Raw genomic sequence first — 19,098 nt, forward strand, 5'->3', positions numbered from 1 at the left:
CTGAGAAATCTGAACGACCCAGACTTCAACCCGGTGCAGGAGATGATCCACCTGCCGATCTACAGACACCTGCGGCGCTTCATCCTGTCCGTGGTGGTGTTCGGCTCCATCGTGCTGCTCATGCTGTGGCTGCCCATCAGGCTCATCAAACTGCTGATGCCCACCTTCCTGCCTTACAACGTCATGCTCTACAGGTGACCGGCCGCCGTAACAAAGTTAAAGGTCACTTAGCAGCGGTGAACTGCGGGACAACTGTGAGATCATAAAGTGGTCCTGCAGGTGGTGAAAGTAGAGACACTAGAGAGGACTCTTTAAAGTAGAGACACTAGAGAGGACTCTTTAAAGTAGAGACACTAGAGAGGACTCTTTAAAGTAGAGACACTAGAGGGGACTCTTTAAAGTAGAGACACTGGAGGGGACTCTTTAAAGTAGAGACACTAGAGAGGACTCTTTAAAGTAGAGACACTAGAGAGGACTCTTTAAAGTAGAGACACTAGAGAGGACTATTTAAAGTAGAGACACTAGAGAGGACTCTTTAAAGTAGAGATACTAGAGAGGACCTATCATAATGAATCAGTGAATTCTTACGGGGTTTTGTGTCAGAGAGATCCGGATGTCTCCATGGATACGGTGCAGCGTTGATTCCGTTAATGTCATGGCCGCCGCCACAGCTAAGACTGGAGACCCTGTCCCTCAGGCAGTGACAGCGGTTATCCAGCTCCATATTAGACGATGACTCCCACTAGGGATGGGTATTGTTTGAAATGTATCGATTCCAATTCCGGTTCTGCTTATTGATTCCGGTTCTTATCGATTCCCCGTTTCGATTCCAAAATTGTAAAAGAAAGAGGTCAAACGTTTAGATAACAGAAATATCTTTATTCTTTTAAGCTTTTACAGAAATGTTTACAAATAAAAAATATACATGCAATACAAATGTATTGCACAATAGCTGTGCTTTATTTAACTGAAAGCTATTAACAGGCATTACACTGTGCCTTGTCTTTTTCTCTCTGCGGGGCAACTGTGGACCTCTGTCGCCTGTCAGCGCAACTTAGGCAACATGATGCCGTTTAAAAAAATTAAGGACGTTGCCGGCCGTCAACGGTCCGCTGACGACCGGCCGTTCTGTGATTCTCCAGAACACACAGATGGACAGTCCGCCCTTACTCTGTATTCCACCGGGTCACCGCGGCGCAGACGGACCCGGTGGAATACAGGGTCTACCGTGTTTAGGAACCGTTAAGCAGAACCAAAATTGTGTATTTTGTACGGCTACCCGGCATTTTCTTATCGGTTCTCATCTGGAACCGAGTTCGGTTCGGTTCCCAACCCTAACTCCCACCCTCTGCACTCAGAATTTAAGCTTCTTGCTTCGGGCCGGAGGTTAGTCGTCCCAAAGAGTAGAACGAAGCGGTATAAAAACAGTTTTATCCCAGCAGCTATTGCTCAAATTAACGCATCATAGGAGCGTCACACAGATGCCTATTTATTTATTTAATTCTGAATTTTGAATGTCCATGTTTGTGCTATATTTTGAGATTTGACGGAGCAGGGTGTACTTTAATTAGTTATTTTATTAGCGATGTGTCTGTTGTCTCTGTTAGTTTTTAGAGCGTGTCAGGATGGATCCCTTGTCTTTTGATCTGCAAACTAAATCAACCTACGGGTACACAAAGGACCTGAACCTGAACTGCTGCTTTGAAATGGTGTTAAAAGCCACTTCCACCTCAGGGCGTTAACAAAAACAACATCTAACTGCAGCTCATTTTGAACAAAAGAGGAAGTATTGGTCCTATTGGCAACAGGAATGACGGTTACAACCAAGAGTTGCAGGGACTTGTGTTGTAAGAAACAGCTGAAACTGAATTCAAAGGAACTGTTCAGTGTTACCAAATATACTTCATACACGGGTATATTAGAGCCATTGTAGGTTAAAAACAAACAGCCAGGAAGGCGGGTTATATTGCAAACAGTAAAGACTAACAACTATTAGATCCAATCTGATGTTCTCTGAGATAAAAGCCACACATACACTACCAGTCAAAAGTTTGGACACACTTTCTCATTCAAGTACCGTAATTTTCGGACTATAAGGCGCACCTGAATATAAGCCGCAGCAGCTAAATTGAATGATGTGTACATATATAAGCCGCACTGGACTATAAGCCGCAGGTGTTTTAATGTTTCATTACCATATGTAAGGGTTCGTGCACAGAGGGGATTGTCGGGAAAGAGATGGCTGTTTGAGGAAGCTCCCATTTATTAACATTTCAACAAACAAGTTGCATATTTGCATAACGTATTCAAGTGTTAGCATTTAGTGCAATAGTAGCTACAGAACATGTGCTGTGTAAACTGTACTGTCTCACATAGCGTTTCAGACACACACACTTTTCAACTTTCAAACTTAAACGGTGCGCTCCCAGCGCACGTACCGGCAGTGATCTACAGCAGTGGTTTTCAACCAGTGGTACGGGGACAAACTGTCTCGCTCTCGTAATGTCTGTCTGTCTTGCTCTCGTTCTGTCTCTCGTACCACTCTCGGTTCCACTTTACTTTTGCGCGCTACCTGTCTCACTCTTTTCCGGCCTCCAGCTTTTCCTGCTGGAGCCCGCCGCTTAAAGGTGGGGCTCCGCGGACCGGCCATAGAGCCCATAGAGTTAAAGGTGGGGGGCGCGGACCGGCCATAGAGCCCATAGAGTTAAAGGTGGTGGACTGTAACCTGTAAAACCCATAGATTTAGGAGGTCCCCTAGTGGCCGTTAGCTGGAAAAATCCATAGATTAGCCGCACCGTTATATAAGCCGCAGCGTCGAAAAATGGGGAAAAAGGCGCGGCTTATAGTCCGAAAATTACGGTAGATTTAAACTGAAGACATCAAAACTATAAAAGAACATATGGAATTATCTAGTTAACAAAAAAGTGTTCTTTCATAGTTGCGATGTCTTCAGTTTCATGTCCAAACTTTTGAGTGGTACTGTACATCCCCCGGCTCCGTTATTAGTTTTCTTCTGCTTTTATTTCTACCTACACTCAGTAGAATGTTATTTTCTGACCCTGTGCCCCTCCTCTCCCCTCAGCGACGCCCCGGTCAGCGAGCTGTCGTTGGAGCTGTTGTTACTTCAGGTGGTTCTCCCCGCTCTCTTGGAGCAGGGTCACACTCGGCAGTGGCTCAAAGGCCTCGTCAGAGCCTGGACCGTCAGCGCTGGATATCTACTGTAAGTCAAAAACACATTTTCTAACCGAGCCCCTGACATTTCTCACAATGACCTTCCGTAACCAATCAAGGTTTCAAGGCTTTTATTGTCATGTGTGCATCGCTACAGTTTAGATAGGATGATGAAAGTCTGAGGTCACAGGCTCCTCCCACAAAGCAACACAATGAAACAGATACAATAGTTCAAATAGTGCAAGGAGAGTCTAAATACAAGTCATTGGAATATGTCACATTAGATAAATCATTTGTAAGTTGCAAACAGATGAATGTTATGGATGTTCTTTCAAAAGTTCAGAACTAAGAAGCATAAAAAAAAAAGAAAGATACACAAATATTTTAATAAAAAACGACCCAATTAAAACAATTAAATCACATGTTTCCTTGTTTCCCTCCTCAGAGACCTCCACTCCTACCTCCTCGGGGAACAGGAGGACAATGAGGGCAACCAGCCTGTGAACAACAACAACAACAACAACCCCCCTCCTGCTCACCACCACAACAACAACAACAACCCCGCCCCAGCTGTTGGCGAGGGCCTGCATGCAGCCCATCAGGCCATCCTGCAGCAGGGGGGGCCCGTTGGGTTCCAGCCGTATCACAGACCCCTCCGCTTCCCATTCAGAGTGAGTGGTTTAACATTTATCAACACAGATTCTACAGATCTACTCTCCGATTCTTATGTGCATAGATTCCAGTTAACATATTCTGATAATGCTCAAAACTAATTTAATGTTAGTGTAACTCTAGACGGAAGTTTAAGGATTTCCCCGCCTAGTATTTATGGTTTTCTCCCCAAACATCGCTATGCTAAGGCTGTAGGTACCACTTAGTGTACATCTAAGGCTGTAGGAACCACTTAGTGTACATCTAAGGCTGTAGGTACCACTTAGTGTACATCTAAGGCTGTAGGTACCACTTAGTGTACATCTAAGGCTGTAGGTACCACTTAGTGTACATCTAAGGCTGTAGGTACCACTTAGTGTACATCTAAGGCTGTAGGTACCACTTAGTGTACATCTAAGGCTGTAGGTACCACTTAGTGTACATCCAACTCCCAGTTGTTACTCCTTCATGTTAAGGCGCTTGATCTTATAGTTTATCATCGAGCACGGACACATTCAACACAAATAATCATAACCAGTCAAACTTTGGTTCCTTCTTAACATTTATTTTATTCTCAAACTGTCCCCTTGTCTCCAGATTGTGCTGCTGATAGCTTTCATGTGCCTCACTCTGCTGGTGGCCAGTCTGGTGTGTCTCACTCTACCAGGTAAGATGTGGTTTAAACACAACCAGCAATCACTATTCTCCTTTGCAGACCCACACCCAAACCCTAATGACAGGGGGAATCTATAAATACGCATGTCTCTGCTGTTTGAGCAGTTCTTTTTTAAGTTGAAGCTCAAGTTAGTTTTTGTCTAAAGAGTAGAACACATCTCCCCAGTACTCAGATCTCTGCACTGCTACCAGCAGCTTACAGAATCCATTTCAAATGTGCATTGCTAACTTATAAAGCATAGAATGGTTTGGGACCCCAATAGATGTCCGACATGCTGCTCTGTTACAATCCAGAGCTCTGAGATCATCGGGGGCTCAGAACCAAACACGCCGAAGCTGCTTTTAGTTTTTTAGCTCTCCAAAAATGGAACAAACTTCCAGAAACCCTGAGGTCTTCACCAACGCTGAGCTCTTGTGTTGTGTTCAAAAGCTGTTCATGGTGTTCGCAGGTACATTTTGACCCATGATTTATCTCAGTCCAAAACACAACAAATAAAAGACTATCATCCAATAATGTTTTAACTGCATCTGTTATGACCTGGCTCAAAAGGCCAGAGGAGACACACCATATCAACGGTTAGCAAAAGATGTTTATTAAAGCAAGTGATTCGAATTAGCCAAATGAATGAAGTGCAAAGTTAGTAAAGAATGAGGTGTGGACGTCAGTGGTGTCAGTAGTGTAAATGCAGGGTGGGGATTGCATGAACATGTATGTGTGGGGGTGTTGAGGTGCACAAAGTAAAACAACTGAAATAACTATTAACATACTCAACGGAACCGGGTGCCTGTAGGGGAAAGCAGAGGGAAGACAGAGAGGCTTTAAATAGCTGCAGGGCACCAGACCCAGGTGGAGTTACTGCAATCAAGACAGCCCAGCCACACCCTCTCCAGATGAACATCATAACTAACTTATTATGCATTCATAACCGTACAATCCTGTTGTAATTTCATGTTATGGCCCCAAAACACATTACACCACATATTGCACACGTGCATGAGTTCAGGTTCAAGTGTTAGTGTACATATTCTTTGAGAAAGGTTGAGTTCCCGTGGGGGGAGGGGGGCGGAGGGAGGGGAGACCAGGTGCATGTTGCGAAAAATTATTGTTACAGTTGATGAAGGGGGGGGGGGGGTGTCTAAAGTCAAAGAGGAATCTTGATTGGTCCAAATTTGACCTCGAGTGACCCAAAACAATTCTGCTGGGTCTCCCCAGACCCCAACACCAAATTCTACACTTTTTTTTTAGAGACCTTCAGACTTGGCTAAAATTGTCAAAATCAGTTGTAGTGTTTATAAATCTGCTGTGGAGGATATCATGAAGCCTTACAAACTAGAGCGTATTTATTATATAATTGTAACTTGAAAGGGGTCACGGGAGACCCCAACACAACACAAGGGTTAAGTCGCGGCTAAAAACACTACTTTTTCATCTGCTTACCCAGAAGCCTTTGAAGCCCCTTCCGTATTTACAATGTTGTTTTTAATCTCTTTTATGCATGTTTTTGATGAATCTGTAATTCCATTGTGTTTATTTATTGTGTTCCTTTCTGTTGTCTTCTTGTTAAGTGTTAATGATGATGTGAAGCACTTTGAATTACCTCTGTGTCTGAAAGTATGCTTTATAATTAAACGTAGCTTACCTCACCTTGTGTGTTTCAGTGTTCACCGGGCGCTGGCTCATGTCCTTCTGGACGGGAAGCTCTAAAATCCACGAGCTGTACACGGCGGCGTGCGGGCTGTACGTCTGCTGGCTGTCGATCCGCGGCGTCTCCGTGCTGCTGGCCTGGATGCCTCAGGGTCGCACCGTCATCGCACGCAAGGTTCAGGAGTGGACGCTCATGGTGAGTCCATGTTCAGCCTCCACATCGCTGTGGAGGGGATTGAGATCCTCACTCCAGCTGCTTGTCTGGAGTCGGGCCTAATTGCAACTTTTGTGTTGTTACAATATCATAAGCCGATATCTAAAATTGCCAGTATCTGCTTTTTTTTTTTTTTTACTATTTTCCACCAGATCAAGTCTGTCCTACGATACACTCTATTTTCCTGGCTTCCTATAAATAAAAATCTATTCAAAATCAATGTTCCTAATCAACGTCTCCCTGCCTGTGAGAACATACCCCTAGCATTTCATATACAGAACAAATATTCTAAAAAAATGTAACCCAGGAAAAATATGAAATTGGAAAATTATCAATCAATCAATCAATGTTTATTTATACAGCCCAATATCACAAATATTACATTTGTCTCAGTGGACTTCACAGTTTGTTCAGAATATCAGTACGGCAATACGATCCTTACCCTCTGTCCTTAGACCCTCTGTCCCTAGACCCTCTGTCCTTAGACCCTCTGTCCCTAGACCCTCTGTCCTTAGACCCTCACATCGTACAAGGAAACACTTCCAGAGAAACCCCACAGTTTAAAGGGGAACATCATCATTAGTTTATTGTATTTTAAAAAAGGGCATTTTCTCCCCTTACTCTGAGGAAGCTTTGAAGTTTTCTGATTAATCATGTTCATGTACGTCGCGCGCTGTTTGGGCAGATTCTGAAGACCCTGGTGGTCGCGCTGCTGGTGGCCGGAGTCATCCCGCTGCTCCTGGGTCTGCTGTTCGAGCTCGTCATCGTCGCTCCTCTCAGAGTCCCGCTCGACCAAACGCCGCTCTTCTACCCGTGGCAGGTAGGATCCCCCTTTGTTGTTATTGTTCCTTCATCCTGTTTGCTCCTAAACATTTCTATTGAGATGAATACACAACATGTACAACCATTTTCACACAGAATACCTATGGAAGCTAAAAATAATAACAATAGTACAAACAGAAATAAAACAAAACAAACAAACACAACCCTCCCTCCCAGACACACACACACACACACACACACACACACACACACACACACACACACACACACACACACACACACACACACACACACACACACACACACACACACACACACACACACACACACACACACACACACACACACACACACACACACACACACACACACACACACACAGGGAAACGCATAGGTCGTGATTTGAAAGGCTGTGGATTAGGGGAAGGGAGTAATCATTCTAAAAGATCTTTTGAAGGAATGAACTGCAGAGCGTCATTTGTTTACAACATTGTCATTTCCTGTTTCCACGTTCAGCCGTTGATCTGTGTGTTTTCCCACAGGACTGGGCTCTGGGAGTGCTCCATGCTAAAATCATCGCTGCTATCACTCTGATGGGCCCTCAGTGGTGGCTGAAGACTGTTATTGAGCAGGTGGGTTTCAGACAGAGATGCACCAATCAGTGTTCGGTAGCTGACTTTGCACTCCTTCCTGCTCCAAGAGGAGGTATCAGTTAGAGTGTATGTAGGAGCCAAAATGCTATTTAGCCTGAGTTATTATTTGTATTATTATTATTATTTGTTTACGTCACTATTATTTGTATTTGTTGAGCTCTTCCGGTATTTGTCACATGGGTGTGGTTTGTGTATATAGGTCACCTGTTACATGATAGAGGGTGTGCTGTCATTTTTTCTGTTGACTGTTTTTGTCCCTCAGGGGTGTCAAACAAAAGGCCCGTGGGCCAAATCCGGCCCGCAACCTTATTTTTTGTGGCCCGCAAGAGCTTGCAAAGAATATGATATTCAATACAATTGGTGTAATTGTTGAATATTTGCTTTCAATTATTTGCCCATACTTCTGCTTTCAGACGTAGTTATTTATGAAGTTATTACCTGAACTGATAATAATCCAATGCAGAGGCAATAATGTAATATAATTAGTGGTGGGCATAGATTAATTTTTTTAATCTAGATTAATCTCACTGTATTCTTGGAATTAATCTAGATTAATCTAGATTAATTCCAAACATAACGTGGTGGTAATTAAAAGGCTACGAAATTAAATTATGTAATTTAAAATGACATAACGTAGTGTTAACTGTGTTCGTTATTCTCCCGTCCAGGAGAGAAGCTTTAAAAGGAGACTAAATGGAGTCTCTGTGAAAGTTCAATTGGGTACTTTAATTAAAAAAGGCGCGGGTTGGTCACAAGCATGATATTGTTCAGTCAGACAAACAGCTGTGATCTGGCTCTCGATAGGGAAGAGAAGAGAATGGATCTCTCCTCCGGTGCTGTTATATATCCTCTGCTGGCTCCTCCCCGCCAGCCGGCTCGCCTCGTCTCCAATGTCCGTTATTGCATTTAAACAGAGGATAGGTTCTTTTCACATTCACTATATGCTTAACACGCCGTTTCTCCTCATATTCTCTTTCATCACTTTTCATTTAACACATTCTAAACGCTGTAATCAATACTCTAAACAATACTTCTCGGCTCGTTTGATTTCCGGTCATTCCGGATGTTGTCACATGCTACTCGTCTGTAAACAATAATGTATTCAAATAAACTGTACCTTCATTTAATATTCAGCATGGTAGTATCTCGACATCTATAGTTGTAGTGTTAAGTCAGTAGGCTTCGGTTTGCACCACTCTATATCATTTCGCTACTAAATTCACCTCTTCAGGAAATCGTATATTAGCCACATGCTAAATGCTAACCGTAGATGAAGGATTTTCAGAATAAAAGCTTAACTGCTTGTGCACAAGAATTTCTGGTTTTTCAGTATAAAAGAGCATTAAAACTGACGGCATGTTTAAACTACATTTCCCCATTAAAACATTGATTTTAATTTCTAACAGTAGCATACCTAAAGCGAAGGAGTGAAGTTCCCAGCTAGCATCGATGAGGTGTACTGTAACGCCGATGTAGTTGTCGTTGTTAACGGACGTCAAATGGTCCCCAGTCAGTGCTACAGACCTCGCCTCTACCATCTTCTCAACTTTCGTAGCTTTCTCTTCTGCGTGCTGGTCGGCATCTTCCGCATTAGCTAAGGGATGCTTTGCGTTTAGGTGGTACTTGAGACTGGATGAACTCCTACAGTAAACTAATTCCGCATTGCACAAGGTGCAAACAACCTTATTTTTGTCGAGGTTTCCATCGGGAAGCTTCTTAAAAATAAATTTCCCCTGAAGCAAACCCGGCGGCTTCATACCTGCTGTATCCATGTTAGCATGTCACGCTTAATGTGGCTGATTTGACCGGGGTCAGATCCATAGACCGTAGAAGAAACACAGGTCAAAGACTCGATCTCGCCCCGTACAGTGCAATTCGGCTAGGTATACATCCGCGCTAAATTATCAAGGTGAAAGTCATCATAGCTTGCGTAGTATAGACCCAGCTCCCAACCCAACTTTGAGAATAGATTAACGGCGATATTTTTTTTTATCGCCGACAAGAGTCTCACGTTAACGCAGCACGTTAACGCCGATAACGGCCCACCACTAAATATAATACATTATTTAATATCTATTCTATATTTAGGCACTACCAGTCAAAAGTTTGGAAACTCCTTCTCATTCGAAGTGTTTTATTTATTTTAATAATAACTATAAAAGAACACATATGGAATTATCTAGTAAACAAAAAAGTGTAAAATAATCCAAAATATTTTATATATACAGTAGAAAATGTTTTAAATAAAAAAAAAACTTTTGACTGGTAGTGTATATTTATATATAGTCTTAAAGTTACAACCGGCCCTTTGAGTGCAACCATAATGCTGATGAAATTGAGTTTGACCCCCCTGCGTCTAAGTCATTGTGTTTTGATTTTGTTTATTAAATATCTTCAAACTATCTCACTTCAGTATGGACTTCTCATCGAAAAACGTGCCGCAGCTTATAGCCGAGCTTAGCCTCTCAAACGTAACTGGACATGGAGCCTCCACATTGTAATGAAGTGTCCCGTCTCTTCAGGTTTATGCCAATGGGATTCGTAACATCGACCTGCAGTTCATCATCCGTAAACTGGCGGCTCCGGTCATCTCCGTGCTGCTGCTGTCGCTGTGCGTGCCGTATGTGATCGCTGCGGGGGTGGTTCCTGCCGTGGGTGAGTTTACAAAGGAGCCAATTAGAACGTGTATTTATTTGAGATGTTATTAGCAGAGCTGGCAAAAGTACACGCATCCTTTACTCAAGTACTCGAGTTTAAAAATACTCTGGTGAAAGTAGAAGTATTGACTAAACTTCTCTTACTCAAGTGAAAGTAAAGAGGCTTTGAAATGTGCTTAAAGTAAATGGATAATCGTGATATCAATTATTGACCCAAATAATCGAGATTATGATTTTTGCCATAATCGAGCAGCCCTACTGTTGCAGTGACTACAGTGTTAGCTAATGGGCTGTTCACTGATGCTTTATTAAACTGCACATTGCTCATGTGCTTTGCAGGAGTGACCCCAGAGATGGAGATCCTGATGCAGAGGAGAATCTACCCGTTCCTCCTGATGATCGTCTCGCTCATCGGCATCCTGTCCTTCCAGATCCGACAGTTCAAACGCCTCTACGAACACATCAAGAACGACAAGTGAGCATCTTTTGTATTATCTTAAACATACTTATAATGCGTTATGATCTTCTTGTAGCACTGTATAATTATAGTTTTTAGCAAACATAACAAAATCTGCTTAATAACAAAAATGAAAACATATTTAAAGCATTTCATAATACGTTATCACATTTTATATGTTCAGTTTAATATTTAATATTCCATCCCTCACATGCTAATATATATATAATAACTTGCTTTATGTCTTGTTAATGTTAATTTGTAAATTCAACATGTATATTTTCTACTTTCTTGTTTATTTCTAGTCTTTTTAATTTGTATTCTACGATGCCATGTCTTTGTATGAAGCTGCAACACATTTCCCACATTGGGATCAATAAAGTACTTCTGATCTTATCTATTATAATTCCCAAAGATTTAATACATTATCATATTCTCACTCTATTGTAAGCCAACAGTGACTCCTAAAAGTAATTTATAATCACATAAAATTGCCTTATTATCATTATTAATTGTTATAAAAATGTGACTTTATAAGATAAGAGATAAGATCAGAAGTACTTTATTGATTCCAATGTGGGAAATGTTTTTGTTGCAGCAGCATAAAAGACATGGCATTGTACAATAAAGATTAAAAAGACAAACAAAAGTAGAAAATATACATGTAGAATGTACCATATGATATATACATAAGTACGTGAGAGATGTATAAAGGGTGTTTTAGACTAGTAAGTGTTACAGGGTCGTTAAGCGTCGACACACCTGTAGAAACCGTTTGTAATTTAAAGGTGATTATAACGTGATCCTCCTCTCCACAGGTACCTGGTTGGTCAGAGGCTTGTCAACTACGAGCGTAAATCTGGCAGAGTGGCCTCGGCGCCCCCCCCCATCCCCGTCGCAGAGTAGATGTTTGTGTCACTCGTTGCCACATGTTTGCACCCGTCACCCTGCGTACATCCTGTCTCCTGTACCTCACCCTTCATTTAGATTTTCACCTCAGTCCGTGGACCTCAATCGGTGGATATCGTTCTTGAGTTCCCCCTCGAGGGACGGGACGATGTATTATAATCATGGGACAGCTGAGAAACCCCCCATGAGGGTGATGGGTAGCAGTTTGATTTGAAGCTCAACATCTGCATTGTCGTTCATGCCTTGCTTTGTAAAGTGCTACCTAATAATTGTACATGTGTAAATACTTTGAAAGCAGACTTTGTCTTAAAAAAAAAAAGAAAGACGGATATGGAATAATGCAATGACCATTGTATATCTTAAAAGTGTATGTATAATTTATTAAATCAAACTGACAATTGATCTGCTCTTGTCGCATGTGTTTAAAGACGAGGGACTGCATTATGTGGATGTTTTGTAACTGGTTGATTTGGGTGTGGAAGTTTTGTATTTAAACCTGAAACTAAAAAACTTGTATGAAACAAAGACAGATGACAAGATACACTTTTCACCTACGTTTTTCTAGAAAATATCACTCAAAGCGACACGTACCAACTGGGGGTGTTACAATTCGATGATTATGAATTCAATAGACTCATATTGAAGTGAAAACAGATACATATCATCATAAACACCTTTACATTAAGATTTCCATGGCACGTCTGTGTCTCCATATCCGTCCAAGTGCACCGCCTAACTGAAAGATCGGGGTTTTTTGTCTGCTAGTGCCCTGTAATAAAATTGTCGAATCAAATGTTAGTTGCTTTTGTGACATGATGAAAATGTGTTAAATGGGCACCTGAATCTAAATGGTATCATGGCAGACTGTGAAATCAGAATATTTGTTGTTGATATCATTCTGTTTTGTGATGAAACTTGTGGTTTACACCCCTAGTACCAACCAGGAAGTGACTCAAAATAACCTCAAAGAAGCCAAACGACTTCAAAGAGACACCAAAATAGTTCAAAGGGATCCAAATAACTAGAGGCTGAGTAAACAGTTGCATAGACACTTGCAACGAACACACAGAGTACAAAAAGGGGCAAAGCAATTAAAAAGAAACACAAGACAGATAAAAGTGACACAGAATGACTACACATATTCATGGATATACTTCATAGAGACACAGAGACACAAAGGAGATGCCTTTTGCATGTCTGCTCATAATCCACCCATATACACTGAACAAAAATATAAATGCAACACTTTTGTTTTTGCTCCCATTTTTCATGAGATGAACTCAAAGATCTAAAACATTTTCTACATTCACAAAATAACCATTTCTCTCAAATATTGTTCACAAATCTGAAAGAATCTGTGATAGTGAGCACTTCTCCTTTGCCGAGATAATCCATCCCACCTCACAGGTGTGGCATATCAAGATGCTGATTAGACAGCATGATTATTGCACAGGTGTGCCTTAGGCTGGCCACAATAAAAGGCCACTCTGAAATGTGCAGTTTTGCTTTATTGGGGGGGTCTGGGGGGGTCCGAAAACCAGTCAGTATCTGGTGTGAGGGTTAGGGTTAGGGTTAGGGTAATGTTGTGAATCGAGTGGCCCATGGTGGTGGTGGGGTTATGGTATGGGCAGGCGTATGTTATGGAAGATGAACACAGGCCACTCGATTCACAACATTACCCTAACCCTAACCCTCACACCAGATACTGACTGGTTTTCGGACCCCCCCAGACCCCCCCAATAAAGCAAAACTGCACGTTTCAGAGTGGCCTTTTATTGTGGCCAGCCTAAGGCACACCTGTGCAATAATCATGCTGTCTAATCAGCATCTTGATATGCCACCCCTGTGAGGTGGGATGGATTATCTCGGGAAAGGAGAAGTGCTCACTATCACAGATTCTTTCAGATTTGTGAACAATATTTGAGAGAAATGGTTATTTTGTGTATAAAGAAAATGTTTTAGATCTTTGAGTTCATCACATGAAAAATGGGAGCAAAAACAAAAGTGTTGCATTTATATTTGTGTTCAGTGTATGAAGGTGTAAAGAAGATCAATAGATGACTGGAAGTGGTGTCATCGGCTCATCCTTTGGTATGAGCGGAGATTTTAGCACAATTCCAAAGTTCTCCTTGAGAACGCCGGGTATCTCGTCGTCCTGCAGATCCCTGGTGGAGGTCTCCAGCACAGAACCCTCTTTTGGGAACGTGGTGGTGGTCAGTCTGCGGCCGATGTAGGTGAGCCTCCCCTCGGGGGTGAGGATGGTGCACAGGGACTTGCAGAAGAAGAAAGAGCATGGAGAGCTCTGGTGGAACTGACACATCTCTGCGTAGTCCTCCAAGCGACGAGGGTCCAGGGTGAACTTGTAGATCTCCCTCCAGTCTCCATCTTCTCCTCTGTTCTCCTCCTGCTGCCACTCCAGGAAGAGCATCCCTGAAGTTTCCTCCCTGACAGGATGGAGAACAGAGCTTGCATTAAAAAGATCCCCTATTATGCTAAATCCACTTCTTCATGTCTCTTCTACATCAACATGTGTCCCCTCTTCTCCATGTCTCTTTTACATCAACATGTGTCCCCTCTCCTTCATGTCTCTTCTACATCAACATGTGTCCCCTCTCCTTCATGTCTCTTCTACATCAACATGTGTCCCGTCTTCTTCATGTCTCATCTACATCAACATGTGTCCCGTCTTCTTCATGTCTCTTCTACATCAACATGTGTCCCCTCTTCTCCATGTCTCTTCTACATCAACATGTGTCCCCTCTTCTTCATGTCTCTTCTACATCAACATGTGTCCCCTCTTCTTCATGTCTCTTCTACATCAACGTTTGTCCCCTCTTCTCTATGTCTCTTCTACATCAACATGTGTCCCCTCTTCTGCATGTCTCTTCTACATCAACATGTGTCCCCTCTTCTTCATGTCTCTTCTACATCAACATGTGTCCCCTCTTCTCCATGTCTCTTCTACATCAACATGTGTCTCCTCTTCTTCATGTCTCTTCTACATCAACATGTGTCTCCTCTTCTTCATGTCTCTTCTACATCAACATGTGTCTCCTCTTCTCCATGTCTCTTCTACATCAACATGTGTCCCCTCTTCTGCATGTCTCTTCTACATCAACATGTGTCCCCTCTTCTCCATGTCTCTTCTACATCAACATGTGTCCCCTCTTCTCCATGTCTCTTCTACATCAACATGTGTCCCCTCTTCTTCATGTCAATTCTACATCAACATGTGTCCCCTCTTCTGCATGTCTCTTCTACATCAACATGTGTCCCCTCTTCTCCATGTCTCTTCTACATCAACATGTGTCCCCTCTTCTTCATGTCTCTTCTACATCAACATGTGTCCCCTCTTCTTCATGTCTCTTCTACATCAACATGTGTCCCCTCTTCTTCATGTCTCTTCTACATCAACATGTGTCCCCTCTTCTTCATGTCTCTTCTACATCAACATGTGTCCCCTCTTCTCCATGTCTCTTCTACATCAACATGTGTCCCCTCTTCTTCATGTCTCTTCTACATCAACATGTGTCCCCTCTTCTTCATGTCTGTTCTACATCAACATGTGTCCTCTCTTCTTCATGTCTCTTCTATATCAACACGTGTCCCCTCTTCTCCATGTCTCTTCTACATCAACATGTGTCCCCTCTTCTCCATGTCTCTTCTACATCAACATGTGTCCCCTCTTCTGCATATCTCTTCTACATCAACATGTGTCCCCTCTTCTCCATGTCTCTTCTACATCAACATGTGTCCCCTCTTCTGCATATCTCTTCTACATCAACATGTGTCCCCTCTTCTTCATGTCTCTTCTATATCAACATGTGTCCCCTCTGCTTCATGTCTCTTCTACATCAACATGTGTCCTCTCTGTGTAAAGACACTCTGAAAGTTTCAGGAGAAAAGATTCTCTCACTTTTTGTCCTGATCCATTTCTATAAAAACCTGTCTGAAAATGAGCTGATCAGATTTTGGCTACTTTGTGATGTCATAACGATTTTTTGGCTTGAGTAACCATTGGTGGTGAACCGTCAGGGCCTTCAAGTTATTCAGAGAATACCCTGGAACACTCAAATAAAACAAACAAAAAATCGATTTAATTATATAAATAAAATGTATGTAAAATGAATAAATGAGAATGGTATCTGTGTTGTTGATCTGCACTACGCATTGCAGTGGTTTTGTGTTAGAAAAAAAATGCAACCAATCAGATCTTGTTCTGGGTCTCTGGGTAGAATATCCTTCAACAAGGTATTCTATATCCTTGATAGAATGCCCTGGCCCTCACACTGAATGAGAGCCTACGTTTGGACTGACAGTTTTGGGGGGCGGGGTGTGTGTGTCTACAGAAGGTCCAGTTGTGATAGACACGGTTCACCACTGGTAACCATTAGCCAATCACCAACCAAGGTAACCCCCCCCCACCTTATCACCTGAATCTCCTCCTAGAGCACCATTGAGTTCTTTGTAACCAAATCTCTCTCAGAGGGGCGTGGGGAGGGGCTCCTTATTCTCATCTAAAGTAACAGACAGAGAATCAGCACTTTGGAAACAGGGCTGAAACAGAGGGGATTATGGGTAATGCTGCAATGATCTGTTTGGTGTTTCAGCCAATCAGAGACAGGCTCTGGATATATCTGAGACCTGTGATATATTGATGAAAAACAGTACAATAGGGGACCTTTAAGTAAAAGCAGAAGAACCAGATTGTAGAATACTCTGTTACAAGTAAAAGTCCTGCATTCAAAATGTTACTCAAGTAAAAGTTAATAAAATATTAGCATCAAAATATACTTAAAGTACCAAAAGTAAGTAAAAGTACTTAACAGATTGACCCATTTCAGGATGATATACATATTATATGTTCTGATTGTAATTATTGATGTATTAAGTCCCTCAGTCTCAGTCCCTTCACACCTCTGGTCTGTGATGCGGTACACTCTGTGGCCCTGCTCCTGGGGGCCCCTGGCGTCCAACGACAGGGGGGTCTTGAAGCCCGGGCCCCCAAACCCAACATCACAGAGCCAGCGCTGCCCGTCCAGGGTCACCATGACAACCAGGTGGTCAAAAGGAGGCCCGTAGAAGCCCGTTGTTTGGTTCTTCACCTGGGCGGAGAGCAGGGTCACCTGGAGAGATGGCAAAAGTACACATCTTTACTCAAGTAGAAGTACAGATATTCGTGTTTAGCTAATGAATGTTTCCATGCCGAAAAACGGCAACATGACAACGTTTTCATTGGTCGCTCTTCTTTAGAGAAGACCAGGAAATGATGGATACACGGATTGTGTTCGAATCAATAGGCACGCAATGACTCTAAATAATAATGATCACGCCACCAAACACACATTCAGACTAAAGGAACCAGCCTGTTTGGAAAATTAGAGAAGTAGAAAGTACAGGTAGGCCCAGGGACGTGCACAGACATTTGGAGGGGCTTTTGCTCTAAACTGGAAAAAGGGCCTCCCCCCTTGTTTTTAATGTAAAAGGTTCATACAATAAAATGGGGTGGCCGTGGCTCAGTGGGTAGTGTGCTGAACTTCGAACCAGGGGATAGCAAATTTGAGTCCCACTGCAGTCAGCATGTCGTTGTGTCCCTGGGCAAGACACTTCACCCCAAATTGCTCCTCTGGGGATTGTCCACAGTATTAAGTATGGAAGTCTCTTTGAATAAAAGCGTCTAAAAAATGACATGTAATGTAATAAAAACACAACACTGTCATTGCAAGGACACTCATTGACTTTCATGACCAACTGCTAAATTCGTTATTCAGGCAAATGTTTTGTTTTGCGGTCCATATCTCAATAAAATATCTAATGTTAGTAACTATTAAAGAAAAATGGGGATAATTCTGTTTTAATGTAGTTTGACCATTGTAACTGCTGGGCAGACAGGCTACTGATAAATTGGGGCTTCTAACAAATTACCTTAAATAAACTCACTAATTAATTAAACCAGTTTAATACGCATTATTCTTATCATTCTTTATGAGCGCAGTAACGGTGAGGTATTTAATTACTTATGTATTTAGAATTCCATAACTTCATAACAGAGATGGTCAAACTAAAGTGGAGACATGGCAGAAATCCTACAATAAAGCGGGACATTGAACTGTTCACCCGTGAGAAGGCAATCAAGAAAAGAGAGTGAGCGGCCCCATTGAGGGAGTTTACAGATGAAAAGACACAGAAAGACAAAAGCACAATAACAAGTATATTTAGGTGTGTTTTTTGTAAATAACCGACGGTGTCAAGAGGAAGTAAAGTCCCCTGGTTTGTCCCCTATACTCTAACGCCAGGCAGGCATTTTGGTGTGATCACCATAGCCATATGAGGCCGGACTCGGAGGGCTTTCCTTTGCTTCCAGCTGTCAGATTGTAAACAAAGTCACATGACTGGGGCAGATGACAACGCTAACAAGTTGTGTTTTTATCGCAGTGAGACGCTACAATACTAATTGTGGGCTTATCATGTTGATTCGGCCACAGTAGAAAACAAAAAAAACTCTCGCTCTCTCCAGAGGGGCAGGTCAGACAAAAATGGCAAACGGGCCGTTGCCCGAGCAACATTAGCCCGTACCTGTGCACGTCCCTGGGTAGGCCTATTACCTCATCAAACATTACCTACATCAAAATGTAAGAAGTGAAAGTAAAAAGTCGTCAGAAAAAAAGGTAGTGGAGTAAAGTAGGCCACTGATACCAGAAAAATGTACTTAAGCACAGAAACGAAGTATTTGTACTTCACCTGGAAGCCCATCTGGGTCAGCAGCCATGCAAACAGGGAGTTATTCTCGTAGCAGAACCCCCCCCTGCGCTGCACCACAAGCTTCTCATACAGGTGAGGGGGGTTCCGCTGTACGTGCCCCCCGCTGTGCACCGTCAGGTTCTCAAAGGGCACGGACAGCAGGTGACAGCTGTGCAACGACCGCAGCACGTGCAGGCTGCACGAGGGGGAACCGGAGAACCCGATGCGAGACAAATAAGCGTCCACGTTCATATAAACAGAAGTCATTTTACGGATTAAGGGAGATTACTTTTACTTTTAGCGTCAATTTCGCCTACAATAGCGGTCCCTGTGTCCTTGTCTAAAATCAATTAATCTTTATTGTCCGCCTCAGAGTCTAAAGGTTTATTTTGCTTCCTGGTGCTGCTGACCCGAGGGCAGGCTTACAGTAAATGAATCCCTAAAGTCAGATTTAAGCATAAAATGAAATGACTTAATGTAAATACAACTAAAATATGTTAATATGAAACCCATAAGCAGTATTTTTTTTAGTGTTTTCTTTG

The 19,098-nt window shown here is 42.4% G+C and overlaps 2 protein-coding genes across 5 annotated transcripts in view; one reads left to right on the plus strand and one right to left on the minus strand.

Moving 5' to 3' along the window:
• The window catches only part of LOC307026378 (E3 ubiquitin-protein ligase MARCHF6-like), a 26,433-nt gene extending 13,825 nt beyond the window's left edge, over positions 1–12,608 (plus strand). For 2 of the 4 annotated variants that reach the window (XM_079661729.1, XM_079661730.1), the window contains exons 16-25: positions 1–194; positions 3,083–3,220; positions 3,617–3,842; positions 4,420–4,489; positions 6,157–6,338; positions 7,042–7,176; positions 7,682–7,771; positions 10,315–10,447; positions 10,789–10,924; positions 11,725–12,608. The exon at positions 1–194 is cut by the window's left edge and continues 27 nt beyond it. In XM_079661729.1, the coding sequence (XP_079517855.1) occupies positions 1–194; positions 3,083–3,220; positions 3,617–3,842; positions 4,420–4,489; positions 6,157–6,338; positions 7,042–7,176; positions 7,682–7,771; positions 10,315–10,447; positions 10,789–10,924; positions 11,725–11,812 (1,392 nt within the window). In that variant the 3' untranslated portion in view covers positions 11,813–12,608. Of the gene's footprint in view, positions 195–3,082; positions 3,221–3,616; positions 3,843–4,419; positions 4,490–6,156; positions 6,339–7,030; positions 7,177–7,681; positions 7,772–10,314; positions 10,448–10,788; positions 10,925–11,724 lie in introns of all 4 variants that reach the window. The other 2 variants (XM_079661727.1, XM_079661728.1) reach the window with 1 other exon arrangement.
• Positions 12,609–13,813: 1,205 nt separating this feature from the next.
• LOC307026604 (arylamine N-acetyltransferase 2-like) lies at positions 13,814–18,963 on the minus strand. The gene is made up of 3 exons (XM_079662135.1): positions 18,557–18,963; positions 16,733–16,941; positions 13,814–14,259 (listed from the first exon to the last, which is right to left on the minus strand). The coding sequence occupies exons 1-3, from the start codon at positions 18,821–18,823 to the stop codon at positions 13,866–13,868; spliced, it is 870 nt and encodes a 289-aa protein (XP_079518261.1). The 5' UTR covers positions 18,824–18,963; the 3' UTR covers positions 13,814–13,865.
• Between the last annotated feature and the right edge of the window lie 135 nt (positions 18,964–19,098).

This window comes from Notothenia rossii (genome assembly GCF_949606895.1).
Source record: "Notothenia rossii genome assembly, chromosome: 12".
In the NCBI taxonomy this organism is placed as follows: domain Eukaryota; kingdom Metazoa; phylum Chordata; class Actinopteri; order Perciformes; family Nototheniidae; genus Notothenia; species Notothenia rossii.